A 14,712-nucleotide genomic window follows, 5' to 3' on the forward strand; every position below is an offset into this window, starting at 1 on the left:
CACTGAAGCAGAATCCATGTAGGAATGCTTACTGGATTGCTCAGTTTTCACTGAGCAGGGGCAGCACTCCCACATGGGCTGGACCCTCCCAGATCAATCGTTATTTGAGATGACCAGCACACAGGCTTGCCTACAGACCAGTCTGACAGATGCATTTCCTCAGTTGGAACAACAAGAATAATACCCAGAAATCCAAGCGACAAAAACCCTCAGCAGCAGCACAGGTGGTAAGGTTGAAGGAGGAGAGAAGGGGTCCCTGCAGTGTGGGGATCATGCATCCTTCATTTGTCTTGTTTATCCTTTTGCTTTGTGTTTTGTTCTGAGTCATGGGCTCACTCTGTTCCCAGGCTGCCCTTGAATGCCTGAACCTCTCTTTCCAAATTGCTGGCATTAAAAGCATGAAGCTTAGTATGGACTCTTTTTTTTTTTTTTTTTTTTTTTTTTTCCCCAACGTAGAAATAGAATGAAAGGAGAATAAAAGATAGAACAAGAGTACATGTTTCTGGAGGATGGATAAGGGTGTGTTTTTGCACAGAGGAAGTTTATACCATGCATTGACCTTCCATCCATGAAATGGCACAGGACATTCTGGGGAAAAAAAAAAAAAAAGAAATGCTTTTTCAGATCCCGACACAGGTAGAAAAGACATGAAGGGAAGTAAAGAAACTTAATTTTCGGGGGGCCAGGAGAGAAAGAAACACAATTAAGGATCTATGATATGGTATATTGTCTGTCGGGAACTGTGTCTGTCTTTGAAAAGCTGTCCAAGCCACTCTGGTTGCAGAGATGAGGCTACTGGATTTGGAGTAATGAAGAGAATACAATGTGCAAAGATCTCAAGACAGAGGCCAGACAAACCCAAACAGCTTCTGTAACGGTGTCAGCATCTTCCTCCAATAATCTGGACAATTCCAAGGTGCACATTTCCTCCTAGGAACTTTAGGAAGTACAGATTCTGAGTTATTGGTCTAAGAGAGGGCCTGCGAGTATTCATTACTTATATATGTGTCCTTGTCACGCTGAAGTGGCTCATCATAGGACATATGAGTAACAAGATCAATTCAGATGAGTCATTAGCCAAGCCTCTAAAACAGTGCCGGGCTTGCAAGAAGAGGCTTGATCAATACTTGTTGGATTTAGGTGAAGTGATTAGTTCCCAAAAGGTACACAGAGTGGGAGCCAAGGAAATGGGGACAAGAATTGAGAACAACAAAGTCCGAGTTGACAGGGTTTCGGGACAGCCAGCCAGGAAACCTCAGGGACTGTGGTCAGGCCATGTGTGAGGACTTAACCCAAGTTAAAATAAATGTCAGAACTGAGTGTGTGGAAATCCCAGGTGTCTCTAAGTTGGTGGCTTTGTTGGTGAACGCCAAAGTGCTATAGGTAAGGATAATGGCCAAGAGGAAGGCAGAAAAAGTAAGCAGATGTTGGCATACAACATTCTGGCATCATGCAAGAAGTGAAAACATGGAAAAGGAAGTGTAAGTGCTACCAAAGTCAAATGAGTGCCTGTGAGATACCCCAGGGACCACCTAAACATCCACATTCCCCAAGGAGGTTCTTAGATCCAGCCTCTTGCTCATAAGCCCAGGAACAGGACCTTGCAGTCTGCACTTTTTATGACATCTCCCCAAATATATCTGGTATAACAAAGAGGGGAATCTCTGAATAATTTCTGTCAAACCTTTGGGGCAATTGGCACAGGAGAAAAGTCTTCTGAGGGAAAGGAATGTCGTAGTGAGATGGTCTTCTGGCCTTGTGTGAGTCCATGGGAGGTGGGGACAGTATTTTTGTATAATTTGATAAATGGCGTTGCACAGAGCATGATTTTCTCACTGCAGCAGTGGTGCTGAGGCAGTGTCTTCTGAAATGGGCATTCTATGGCCCACCATCTTGATATCTACTCACAAACAAATGCTCCAACATTCATGTTTGTCATAAACGAACACAGAACTCTCTAAGCCTCTGAAATGAATGCTGGGGTTAGGGACAGGAGTGGCCATACCTGCCTTTTTATATGACTATTGGAGATTAAAACCTGCATCCTTACGCTAATAGAGTAAGAGCCATCTCTCCATCCCCTTGGAGTGTATTACCACTAATCTATTACCCCAGCACCCAAATAATACTTTTAAAATCAACTTCAGAAACTGCAGTGGAGAGCAGGAGCATACAGAGGTGAAGACCCCAGGTTGCAAGGCTTGTCTGAGTTTATTTTACAGCATATAAAATGTTCTAGGTATTATAAACAATCTGAAAGGGGATCTAAAGATCACAGGGGAGTGTGTGAATATTATGGCAGGTACTACACCATTTAGCACAAAGCACCCATGGAATTGGGTTCATGCTAGGGATCCTAGAGCCAGTCCTCTGTGGATATGGAGAGATGACTGCCTTGTTACTATGATAGACATCACTAATGTTAAACAGGTCAGCTCATTGTGTTCTGTATGTTTTGGGGAAGAAACTCTGTGCCTCAAAAATAGTAGTTGAGCCTCCCAGGGAAAGCTCTACGCCATATATTTTATGCTTCCAAGGAAAGGATGATGTCTCCTGTTACGACCACGTGAGGTTCTACAGACTCCTGATGTGGAAAAAGAGTGAGACTTGATCGGCATGAAAATTTACTTGCATGTAATTGACATTGATTGGACACGTACTAGATAGTGGGGCCCATGGGTGTGCTAAGGATGCTGAGATACAGGTGCTGCTGTCTTGAAGCTTTGTTTGATAAGAGAAGGGATGCAAAGCAATGCAGTTATTGCATTAACCCAACCCAAGCTTCAACAACAACACAGGAAAGCATTCCTGATGTTCTTTGTGTCAGTGGAAGTTATCCCACAAGGACGTTACATCAGTTTCTGAGATGGGTAACTGATGTCATCCTCAAAGCAAGTCAACAACAACAATAAAATATAGCCAGAAACTCAGAATTCTGAACTGCTGAGTATAACTTACATTTATTCCCTACTTATCATTTAAACTTCATTCTACCTACCAGAGATAAAGGTATCAGTCTTATAACCAAGAAAATGTTAGTAAGGCTGGAGAGATGGCTCAGAGGTTAGGAGCCCTGGTTGCTCTTCCAGAGGTCCTGAGTTCAATTCCAAGCAACCACATGATGGCTCACAACCATCTATAATGAGATCTGGTGCCCTCTTCTAATGTGCAGGCATACATGTAGAAAGAATACAGGGGCTGGAGAGATGGCTCAGAGGTTAAGAGCACTGGCTGTTCTTCCAAAGGTCCTGAGTTCAATTCCCAGCAGCCACATGGTGGCTCATAACCATCTATAATGTGATCTGATGCCCTCTTCTGGCCTGCAGGTATACGTGCAGGCAGAGCACTGTATACATAATTATAAATAAATAAATCTTTAAGAAAAAAAAAAGAAAGAATATGATATACATACTAAACAAATAAATCTTTAAAAAAGTTTGTTTAGAAAAGGTAGACCCTTGGCCTAAGTCATAACTTTAGAGTGTATTATCACTAATCTATTACCCCAGCACCCAAATAATATTTTTAATGTGATACAGACTAGAGGTAAGAACCTAGGTCCACACTATTAACTGTGTTTTCACTGAGCCCTGCTTCAGAAACTGGAGTGACAAGCTAATGGATTCAATTCAATTAAAAGAGAAAATCAGAAGGATTTCTTATTAACAAGCCACAAAAAGATGATTTGATACTTTAAAATTAAGTCCTCATTGCCAAAGTCAGATTCTTGTGGTTCTACCAACAGCTCGGCATCCACTGCAGATTATTTAAGGACACATGCTGGTGTTTGCAGTGCAAATGCAAGGGACAGGAGCTTGTGTCTGTGATCATAGAAAACGTCAAACTCACATTTTCTTTCCCCAGCTTATTCAGAAGTTGACAGATGTTGCCGAAGAGTGTCAAAGCAATCAGTTGAAGAAGCTCAAGGAAATCTGCGAGAAGTAAGCCTTCACTCCTTCAAATTTAGCCTCAATATACACAAAGGCATGAAATGCAGATTGCTTTTCCATTTATCTGATCTCTCCCCCCCCCCCCCATTGTACATTCAGAGAGAAGAAGGAACTAAAGAAGAAAATGGATAAAAAGAGGCAGGAGAAGATAACAGAAGCCAAGTCCAAAGACAAAAGCCAGATGGAAGAGTGAGTAGAAAGTAGCCCCCTTCCCTAACTGAAAAGACAAGCTTGTTCTCTGTCAGAGCAAAGGCCTCTTAGGAAAGTCTATCCCCAAAATAACTTTTTGCATGATCCAGGTCTTAGTCACTGTTCTATTGCTGTGGAGAGACCCCATGACCAAGGCAACTTTGATAAAAAGGGAGAATCTAATTGTGGGCTTGCTTACAGTTCCAGAGGGTTAGTTCATTATCACCGTGGTGGGAGCATCGAGGCATTCAAGGTGCTGAAGCAGTAGCTGAGAGCTCCTACTTGTGGTGGGGGACAAATGTAGGCATTTGAAACCTCAAAGCCCACCCCCGGTGACACACTTCCTCCAACAAGGCCACACCTCCTAATCCTTCTAATCCTATCAAAGTGTTGGCTTCGTTTTTTAACTATTAAACTTTATTATATAACCCAACTAGCTTACACACGAGGGAAAAAAGGTTAAAGGGAAAAAAGAGTGAACCTTCTGGTATCTGTTCCATGGGACAGGTACCTAGGTGTCTCTGGCCTATGCGCTGGTCCTTTTCTCGATCCACATGTACTCAAGCCCAGTCTGAACCTGTTGCTCCTCTCATTGAGGGTCGATTAGAAACACAATAGTCCAGGTGGAGTCCCCAGGTGCGCTTCCTGAATTCCAGGCCCAGGATGGCTCCACCCAGTCTATCTCAAGGTTAATCTTAGGGAGTATCTGTGGTGTGTTCAAGGGCAAAGCCTGCCAAGATTGCTTTCACCTGTGACAAAGCTTACAATCCTTCCCACAAAAGAGTTCCCTGGTTACTAAGCATTCAAACATATGAGCCTGTGGGGTTCAGTCTCATTAGAATCATCAGTCTCCTTTGTACAGTTTTTACAGTGAACTCACAAACAGGGGGACTTCAAGCCTTTTAGAAAAAAATAGTAAAGTGATCCCTTGGGGGAAGTAACTAAACACTCACTTGTTAAGTTGTTGGACAGCCTTGGGAGCATCTAATAAAAATGGGGCCTGTGTCTTGGGAGAAGCATTACCATTGCCCTCCACACCAGGTTGGACCTTTCAACAGCTATACAAAGATAATAGAATCATAGACGTTTGGGGTTCCAGGTAGGTTGTATAATGATCTGTGGCCCATTTCCATTTAGGGAGAAGACAGAGATGATCCGATCATATATCCAGGAGGTGGTGCAGTACATCAAGAGGGTATGTCTGTTCACCCCTCTCTTCTTTGTAAATGCCACACCGACAGCTGCCAAGCTCACTGTGAATTTGTAGGAGGAGAGCTGCTTGTCACCAGCATCCCACTGCTTCATGATACTCCATAAGAGTGCGTTTGCTCAGGCTACAGCAAACCACATGTATAAAAGAGCTAAATAAAAGGACTATAACAGTGAATGGGGTGGAGTTCCTGCCTAAGTTAGGACACAAGAAATGACCCAAAAGGGAGTTTCCAAAAGATCTCTTCACTGTTACTGGTGAGAGAGATTTGGCCACATCTAGGTTAGTCCTTAAGCTTTTAAAAAGTTTGTGTTATTGAGATGTTCAAATACTTACAAAAATGTATGTCTACCAGTCACCACCCGATTCTGCCTGTGTTCCCATCACCTAGCTTCAAAGGGCAATTTCTGCCCAGAATACCAAATAATTGATACCGTAGATTTGAAAAACTTTGGGTTTTGTTTTGTTTCTTGTAACATGCATAAAAAAAAGTTCTATGGTTTTCTCCCCTAAAATTAGTCTTTTCTTTGGGTAACTTTCTTATAGTTAGAGGAAGCACAAAGTAAAAGACAAGAAAAACTTGTGGAGAAACACAAGGAGATCCGCCAGCAGATCCTGGATGAGAAGCCCCAGGTAAACGGAGCTAAATAATGCTGGCTGTCTGTACACTCTTGCCTTATTTGCTTTCTGTCCAGTAAAAATGACATGTCCTGGTTTTCATAAGTACCTTGCACAACTTCTCAGATCATTCTGCATGTGAAACCCATCATATGTAGTGATAGTAAAAACACAGCAACATTTTGCAAGCATTCATCACCAACTGGCACTTTCTAAACAGTGTGAGTGCGTGAACCCTCTCCACAAACTTGGTTGCATTTCTTCTATATGTGACTCAGGTGAGAGTGTTTTTAATCGAACCAACAAATTTCATCTTGTAATGCTGTAACATCAGACTTTGCCCAGCAGGGGACACCCTTTACCAAGAACACTCTACTCTTGACCCAACAAAATCTTCCATAAACAAGGTGGGGAGGAGACACTCAGAAAAAGGGGAAGCAGGCTATCCAGATGAGACCTGATAGGCTGTGATCATATGGTGGGAGAGGAAGTCCCTTGTGTCACAGGTCTAGGGGATGGAAATACGGTGAAAGAGAGAGGGAGAGGGAACAGGAAGATGCAAGTGAGAGGAAAACAATTGGGATGTAATCTGAATAAATTATTTAAAAGATAAAAATGAAACAACAACAACAAAAACCAAGGCAGGGAGTGAAGAGTAAATCTCTTTGTCTCCACAGCAACAGCTGATCAGTGCTGTCCTTTAAAATTATATTCTGGCTTGGAGTGTAGTTCAGTGGTACTGAGAGTACTCAGCATGTACTAGGCCCTGAGCTCAATCCAAAACAACAAATCAAATCAGATTGTGCTTGTGGTTTGTTGAAATGAGTTGTCTATGGACATTAAGTTGAATAAACTATCTGTAAATCAAATACTTGCAGGTTAGCCAACAGCATCTCAGTTCTAGAACATTCTATCCATCTTCATTTATTGCTGAAAGTTTTTCTGTCTCTTAAAAAAAAAAAAAAAAATGTGCTTTTTAAAGTTCCCTGCCTTTTTAGCTACAGTTGAAAAATACAGATTCTCGAAAGTATTGCCATTCTACCTGAGCTTATTGAGTCTGCAAAACTCAAGTGTTAGGTTTATTTGTTTGTATGTATCATTCCCTGGTTAGCTTCAGAGATATTCCTCATGGCTAGCTCAGTATATTTCCACAGTTATGTCCTTCAGCCTTCACGTTTACCATGTTTATCATGTATAATAATCACTTAGTCTTTGTTATTTCTCAAGATTTCAGGCTTAGCCATATAAATCCTCTGGCAAGACTTGATAGTAACATGGCATGTTGCAAATTGTTAAGTTTCTCCTGTAAATATACAATTCAGATATTCTTAGCCAGCTTCTCAGACTGCTTAGGCTAATACAATGGGATGTATTTTACCACAACATTGCAGTAGTCTCCTTTATATATCTAGTCTCCCTTGAATTGAGTTGCCCACAGTCATTCATGGCCTAAAAGTATTAAGAGAAAAATTCACGGAGAGAACAATCCATGAAGTCCTAAGCTGCACAACTTTCTAGGCAGCTAACGGACCCTTGAAGTAATGTTTCAGACATTCTGGATATGTGTTGTCCCTCTGTACAGCATGGCCACACAGCAGCCCTCTCTGATGTGAGATCCAATATCTGGTATCCCAGGGTCTGTGACCCCTTTTTACTTACTAATGGCTCCAAACCACAAGAGTAATGATATTAGGGAGTCCTTGAGCTGAAGACATTAACGACAGATTAGCTTTGGCATTTTGTGGCTTCAGGACATGTTGTGGTAGGGGGCGATGTATTTTATATTCAAAATCTGTCTTAATTAAGTACCCAAGTATTTTAAGTAATATCCAACTGGACTAAAATTTAAGGAAAAATATTAAATACTTAGAACTATATATAAATATATTCATACCCGTATATTTTCAAGCTCAGCTCTGATGTTGAATTTCTCATTGTTTTTGTATCCTGGTCTAATAAAATTTGTTTATAGTGATTCTCAGCCATTTTTAGAACTCTAAAAACCCTTCTTTACAACTACTGCTATTTCCAGTTTTGTTTTGTTTGTGTGTGTGTGTGTGTGTGTGTGTGTTGGTTCAACACTGTAAAATATTTGCTCATAGATAAAACACAATGCATGTGTTAAAATTATATAGCTTAAGTAATTCATAGGTATTATATGTTTGTTCATTTATATGTTTGTAGGTGCACATGTGTGTGTGCGGGTGGAAGCCAGAGGATAATTCCTTAGGTACTATCCATGTTTATTGTTTGAGACAAAGTCTCATACTAGCCTGAAACTTGCCAGATAGACTAGGCTGACTTTCCAGGGACATCCATTAACCTCTCTCTCTCCAGTGCTGGGATTACAAGGGTATAGCACCATACATAAATTTGTTGTGTGTGTGTGTGTGTGTGTGTGTGTGTGTGTGTGTGTGTGTGTGTGTAAAATGTGCAGATTTAACTCATGCCTTCATGTTTGCAAGGCAAGTATTCTACTGACTGAGCTATCTCCCTAGCCCTCAGTGTATGTGCATGTGTGTGTGTGTGTGTGTGTGTGTGTGTGTGTGTGTGCATGCACGCACGTGCGCGTATGTGTTGAAAACTAAGGTTCTCTCACCTTCAGCTGCCCCAGTGCTGGGAGTGTAAACATATACTGACACATATGTGACTACTCTCTTTCATTATGATTAAGATCAAACTAAGTAAGTGGTTATTGCAGCACCTTAAAGCTTCTTCACTGTATAGCCAAATATGAAAATGACTAACTTTTGACAACTTATCTACCAGAGCACAGTTTCACAGAAAATCAAAATAAACCTGCTGGACATGCTCACATGCATATAAAATCACATTAACTTGGGGGCATGGAGACAGAAAGACTGAGAGCTCATGGCTCATCTAGGAGATAAAGTGAAGCCACATGTTTACATAAATAAATAAACAATAGTCTTAAACAGTGACAACTTAATAAGTGACATTCGTACTGTTTGAGTAGTGGCACAATTCTAGGGGTGGAGGGACAGTTCTAGACAGTTCTAGGCACACTGGAGACACTATATTAGTTATTTTCTGGAGTGATAAAACATCATGACCAAAAGCAAGTTATAGAAGAGTTTATTTTGGCTTCCTATTCCAGACAGAGTTGAAGGAAACACACACACACACACACACACACACACACACACACACACACACACAAACACAGAGAGAGAGAGAGAGAGACAGACAGACAGACAGAAAGACAGACATAGAGACACAGAGACACAGAGAGAGACAGAGAAAAACAGAGACAGACAGAGATACAGAGACACTGAGACAGAGCATAAGAGAGAAAGAGAGAGAGAGAGAGAGAGAGAGAGAGAGAGAGAGAGCATAAGAGAGAGAGCGAACATAATGGCAAGGGACACAGGACAGCGTGTTGTTGGAGCAGGAAGCTTGCTGGGCATATGCCCACCCATACGCAGGAAGCAGGAAAGACAGAACAAAAGTAGGGTGAGGGTATAAGACCTCAAAGGCCACCCCTAGTCCTGTACCTCCGCCAGCAAGGCTTCATGTCATAAACATTTCACAATCTCCCTAACGATTTTACCAGATAGGGATCAAGTGTTCAGATACATGAACCTATGGGGGATAGTTCTCACTGAAGCCACAGCAAGTGGGCAGCCAGGTCTGGGGATGGGCAGCCATTTCTAGGGGTTGCTGACCACTTCTAGGCATAGGCGGTCAGTTCTGGAGTTGGGTATAGGTAGTTAGTTGGATGGCTCAGCAACCTCACAGATAGTCAGAATTTTTAGAATTTCATTGTTGTTGCTTGCTGTGTCCAGGCTTTAAAGTCAACGGCAAGGTGGCTACCAAGGACCGCTGCACTGTTACCCTATGTAGAACCATTGAAAAGCAGGGCAGGAAAGATCCTCATTTTACTCCCTTCTTAAGGTTCATGGGAAACTTTCAGAAAGGCTCCCCCTCCCACCAAACCCCCACAAAATAGATTTTTCCTCATCCACTGTAATGGAGCCACATTCTAGCTCCTAAACAAATCACAAGAAAAAAAAAAAAGCATAACATTCAGGACTGGCTTAGAGTGGCAAATACTCATTCACAGAAGTGGAGGAGGCTTAGCTTCTTGCTTCTATGGTCACCAAAACCCTAAAGAAAATTGGTGCTTTCTCATCAACTAGTGGGTAGACGGTAACTGGCGTGGTGAGCACTTTGTGCCACAACTATATCTTTAGCAGCTCTTACTTCTTCTTTCTTGGCTCCTTTGAAAGGATGTAAAGTGTTCCTCAGAATTCTTAGTCGGTCTCTTGTCTTTACTTCTTAGTGTAAAAAAAGTACCACAGGAAATTTGCTCTTTTATCTATGATGCTCCTCTTATGGCCGTCTTGGTGTAAGTGGATTTGAAGGCAGCCCTTGAAAATTGTTGGATTTATGTCAAAACCAGATCACTTAATGAAGGGTGTTCTGTGGAGCTTAAGGATCTGTTTTTAGAGCCATTACTTTGATAATAAAATAAGAAATCACATGTGAAGTCAGCCATGGTAGCTCACATCTATAACCCGAGCACTTGTCAGGAGGAAGCAGGAGGATCAGGAGTTTTATAGGTTATCCTTGGCTACATCCCAGGCTTGAAGCCATTTATATAAGACCCTGTCTGCAACAAAACAAAACAAAAGTCACATATCGTAAGATACACAGCAAAAGAAAGAGCATGATAACAAAAGCAAGAATGTTAGCTCTCTGCCCCTGTGGCACAGCACCTGAAACTTAAAAGGAAAAGAAGGTTTATTTTGTCTCACAAACTCCCTTGTTCATGGGCCTGGCTGCACTAGGCCTATTGTAGCACACCGGGTCAGGAGACAGCACATGATGGAGGGATTGTGTCCATGCGTGGCAAGCAAAAATCAGAAACAAAGCAAATAGACCAGGGTTCTAATGTTTTCTTCAAGGACAAATTCCCACTGAGCTTATTTCTTCTCACTAGATGCACTTAAAAAAACAACAACAACAACAAAACAACAACAACAACAACAAAAATCAATTTAAGACAGGGTAATTATGCCGCCTGCACTGTCACAGCCGTCCTCCTGTCTCAGCTTCCTCATTACTGATTATATGTTTGTAAGATGCTTTGCCCAGCCAGGCCTCACTTCTTAAAGGTTCATCGAACTCCTTATAGCACTCGTGCCATAAAGCAAGCTTTTATTCACAGGCCTCTGGGGGACACTTCAGATGCAGACTGGCAAGCAGCAGCAATAAGCCAGTGGAGGGAAGTGGCAAGATCAGGGGTCAGATACAATGGTAGACACTGAAGCACAGGGCAGCAAGGGTGGGTTAGGAAAAGCCAGGATGACTGAGCAGACCTCGGTGCGCCTGTGACTGTGGGATGTGGACCAGAAATAGAACAGCCCTACCTCTGAAATCCCCCCCTCCTTGATGTGGTACTGGGAGGGTTTGGGAGCTTGACATAAATATGAACAAAATTAATAAGAGCAGAAACAAAAGGAAAGAGGAAAAACTCAAGGAAAAAAAAAAAACCCAATCAATATTAGCTATAAAACAGGTTCAGCAAGTCAATTCCATTCAGAAAGAATGATGACAAGGCAGAGTGATTTTATGACATCTAGAAATTTATGAACTGTTCTGAGTTTTTTACAAAGAACTGGGCCTGACTATATAGCTGCCAACCTTCACGCGAAAATATGCCCAGGCTTCGCTGTTAGTTGTGGAAAACAGCATCTTGTCTTAAAAGGGGCAGGAAAAAATTCTAAGTAAAACTTAATGATGCATAGTCATTTTCTTATAGTGCAAATGTCACTATATGGCATCTCTCCTCTGTCTTCAGTGCCTTTCAGCATATTATTGACTATAATAATTCCCTCCTCCTTCATCCACTTTGTGTATGTAAAATAGTCACATGCTGGTGTCCACAGTCACAGCTGCACATGGAGAAAGTTATCCTTATTACCCTTTGAGATGTCCTGAACTTTAGCCTTCTCTGTATAACTTTCTTCCTTGGTGACAAAAAACAAAACAAAACAAAACAAAACAAACAACAACAACAACAACAACAAAAACCCAACTTGTTTTTTAACACAAGAAATTCAAACAACCATTTTTACTGGCCCAGCAGAGAGCACACAGCCTCGAAGGTTCAAGCAAAGCAGAGCTTTGTGGAGTGTTCACTCAGCAGCGAGCTCAGGCTCCTGATAAACCTGAGCCCCCCATGTTCTTTCTGACCTGCAGTAGAACAATCGAAGGAGAAGGTGGCTCGTCAGAAAGGGAATCTTTGGTCTTCTTGGTCTCTGTTTTCTGGGGGAGCAGTTGATGACCCCAGTGTGAAAGCTTAGTTTGGAGCACCCCACATTGTGACAGGTGGCAGACCCTTTTGAAAGGTTGAGTTCAGTTTTATCCCCGTTCTAAAAGAGCATAATGTATCTGCTTCTTTGGTATGTAACTCTTGAGAGCATTGTAAAAACATAGAGGTGTGTGATCCTTAGAGGCAATTTATACAACAAATAAATATTTTGACCCTTGATTTGATATAAGTTCAAGTTGTCCATTGCCGTACACAAGTCCCACGGAAACTTATTAAGCTATAAACAATAGACATTCTTAAAGGTGGTGTTCAGATCCTCTTTAACAGAATTCTCAGTTCCAGAGAAATATTCAGGTGTGTGTGTCCTGGAGGTGAGCTGCTTCACTGAGCCATTAAATGTATTTCTTCGATCGTGTCTAGGATACATATTCTTGCAAAATTCAACCACAGAATCCTGAAAATCCTTGTAAGAACACTGTCCCAGCTTCCAACTTGATGACATAATTGGTTTCCTTGGGATTTCTGTACCTGAGTTTGCCAAGCCCATAGGAAAGAATTAGTATATAGAAAACGTGTTGGAAGTGATTCAAAGCCTTAGCTGCCAATATCGACCAGCCACGGCCGATGCAGTTATGATGAAACAGAGGACCTTCTGCTCTTATTCTTGAATATTTGAAAGAGGATTATTTTAACATGTTGCCCTCAATCTGTTGCTAATATCTCAATGAATATCGATCACCCTGTGGCTGCCAGCTCTCATTACAGGAATCATCTTTTGACAGGACTTTTTAATGAACTGTCTGCCTGACCTCAAAAAACAGCCGATAAATTTGTAATTTATATTTTTTCCCTCTGATGATTAATTTGTCTTTGGTGTTTCTTAGGCCATAGGTTTTCTGTTTTAATTTAGTGCATCATCAGGAGAGAATTCCAGGAAGCCCTAAGGCATTTTCCTTTATTACTGAAAACCATATTATGTAGCCAACTGCCTTCCTGTGTGTCTCTGTCTATTGCCTGCCTGCCTATCTGTCTCTCTGTCTCTCTCTCTCCTTTCTTTCTTTTCTCAAGCAGGGAAATATAGACTGGTTTTCCTTATTTCTCCTCTGACATTTCTGTGGCAGAGTGAGTGATTCATCTCTGGCATAAGGTTACCCATGCTAGACAGCACTGCTGCTTTTTGAGATGTAGCCCTGGATGCAACTGACCTTTGCCCTGGTATTCACGGGGAAAGGATTAACTTTAGGATCTAAAGTTAGACCTTTTTTCTACTAATGCATTCCTATCTCCTCTACTCTTTGCTATTTGTTGGACAAGAATGGATTTTTCCCCTGCCAGTATCAATTAGAATTCCTTGTGGGAGAACCCAAACTTCCAAGAGGGAGCCAGCAGCCTTTGGAACGTGCCTCACTCGTTGTCAAATTAGCCCATACAGTAGATGGGTTTTTATCTGTTCTAAATGACATTGTTTTTCATTTTATCTATGCGAAGAATTGTCTTCTTAGGAAACAAATGTGGTTATCATTTATTTTCTTGAACATAAAATAGACATGTTTACTTTCTTTCAGGGAGATACCAGGATATATGGGACCATTTTTGATTCCCTTTGTCCAATCTCAACTTATTTTTGAAACCTACTATGATTATATAGACTTTTTAAAATTAAAATACATTTTAATAAAAAAAAGTCTCAAAGTCTCTGGCCAATACTCTAAAATATAGTAAAACTATCAAAAGTGTTACACACCCCACTGGTACACAGTGAATGAGAACTTCAGTAAGAATGAAGGTTTCTCCCAATGTCTCTACCAAATGTTACCTTTGGTTCCTTGTTTTCAGATGATCTCACTGAAAGAAAGACACTGAGAAAGATAATGGCATGAGATGATCATAATGACTTTTAAACTCATAAGACATGAGACTAGGGACATGAGACACCATGCCACCAGTGCCTTCTTTTCCAAACATTCTTTATTTTAAAATGTGGACAAGAATCACACTGCCTTCTGTCTGCAGTGATATTTTCACTGGGTATAGAAGTTTGTATTGTCAAGTATTTTCTGGTAGCTCACTGGGCATACAACTCTGCAGCTTTCCTGTATCTGTTGGTGTAGTTAGGTGTAGTTCTTTAGACAGAATGTGTATTTCTTCCCTTTGGCCTCAATTATACTTTTTTGTATCTTATACATGGTTTCTATAATGTATCTCTGTGTGTAAAGTGGCCAGACATATAACTCTATACTGTATCTGTTTGTTTGAAGTGGTCAGACAGATAACATTAATGTATTTGTGTGGTCAGAAAGAGAACTCTGCAATGTATCTGTGTGTTTGAAGTTGCCAGACAAATAACTTTATAATGTGTCTGTATTTGAAATGACCAGACAGATAACTCTATAATGTGTCTGTGTGTTTGAAGTGACCAGACAGATAATTTCATCTGCTCTGTCAAA

At 41.1% G+C, this 14,712-nt stretch overlaps 1 protein-coding gene across 2 annotated transcripts in view; it reads left to right on the top strand.

The window, feature by feature from the left end:
• Plcb1 (phospholipase C beta 1) overlaps nt 1–14,712 on the top strand; it is a 690,315-nt gene that overhangs the window by 595,986 nt on the left and 79,617 nt on the right. For both annotated transcript variants that reach the window (XM_051144700.1, XM_051144701.1), the window contains exons 28-31: nt 3,865–3,941; nt 4,050–4,139; nt 5,277–5,334; nt 5,896–5,982. In XM_051144700.1, the coding sequence (XP_051000657.1) occupies nt 3,865–3,941; nt 4,050–4,139; nt 5,277–5,334; nt 5,896–5,982 (312 nt within the window). The remainder of the gene's footprint in view (nt 1–3,864; nt 3,942–4,049; nt 4,140–5,276; nt 5,335–5,895; nt 5,983–14,712) is intronic.

The sequence above is a fragment of the Acomys russatus genome, chromosome 4 (genome assembly GCF_903995435.1).
Source record: "Acomys russatus chromosome 4, mAcoRus1.1, whole genome shotgun sequence".
NCBI lineage: Eukaryota > Metazoa > Chordata > Mammalia > Rodentia > Muridae > Acomys > Acomys russatus.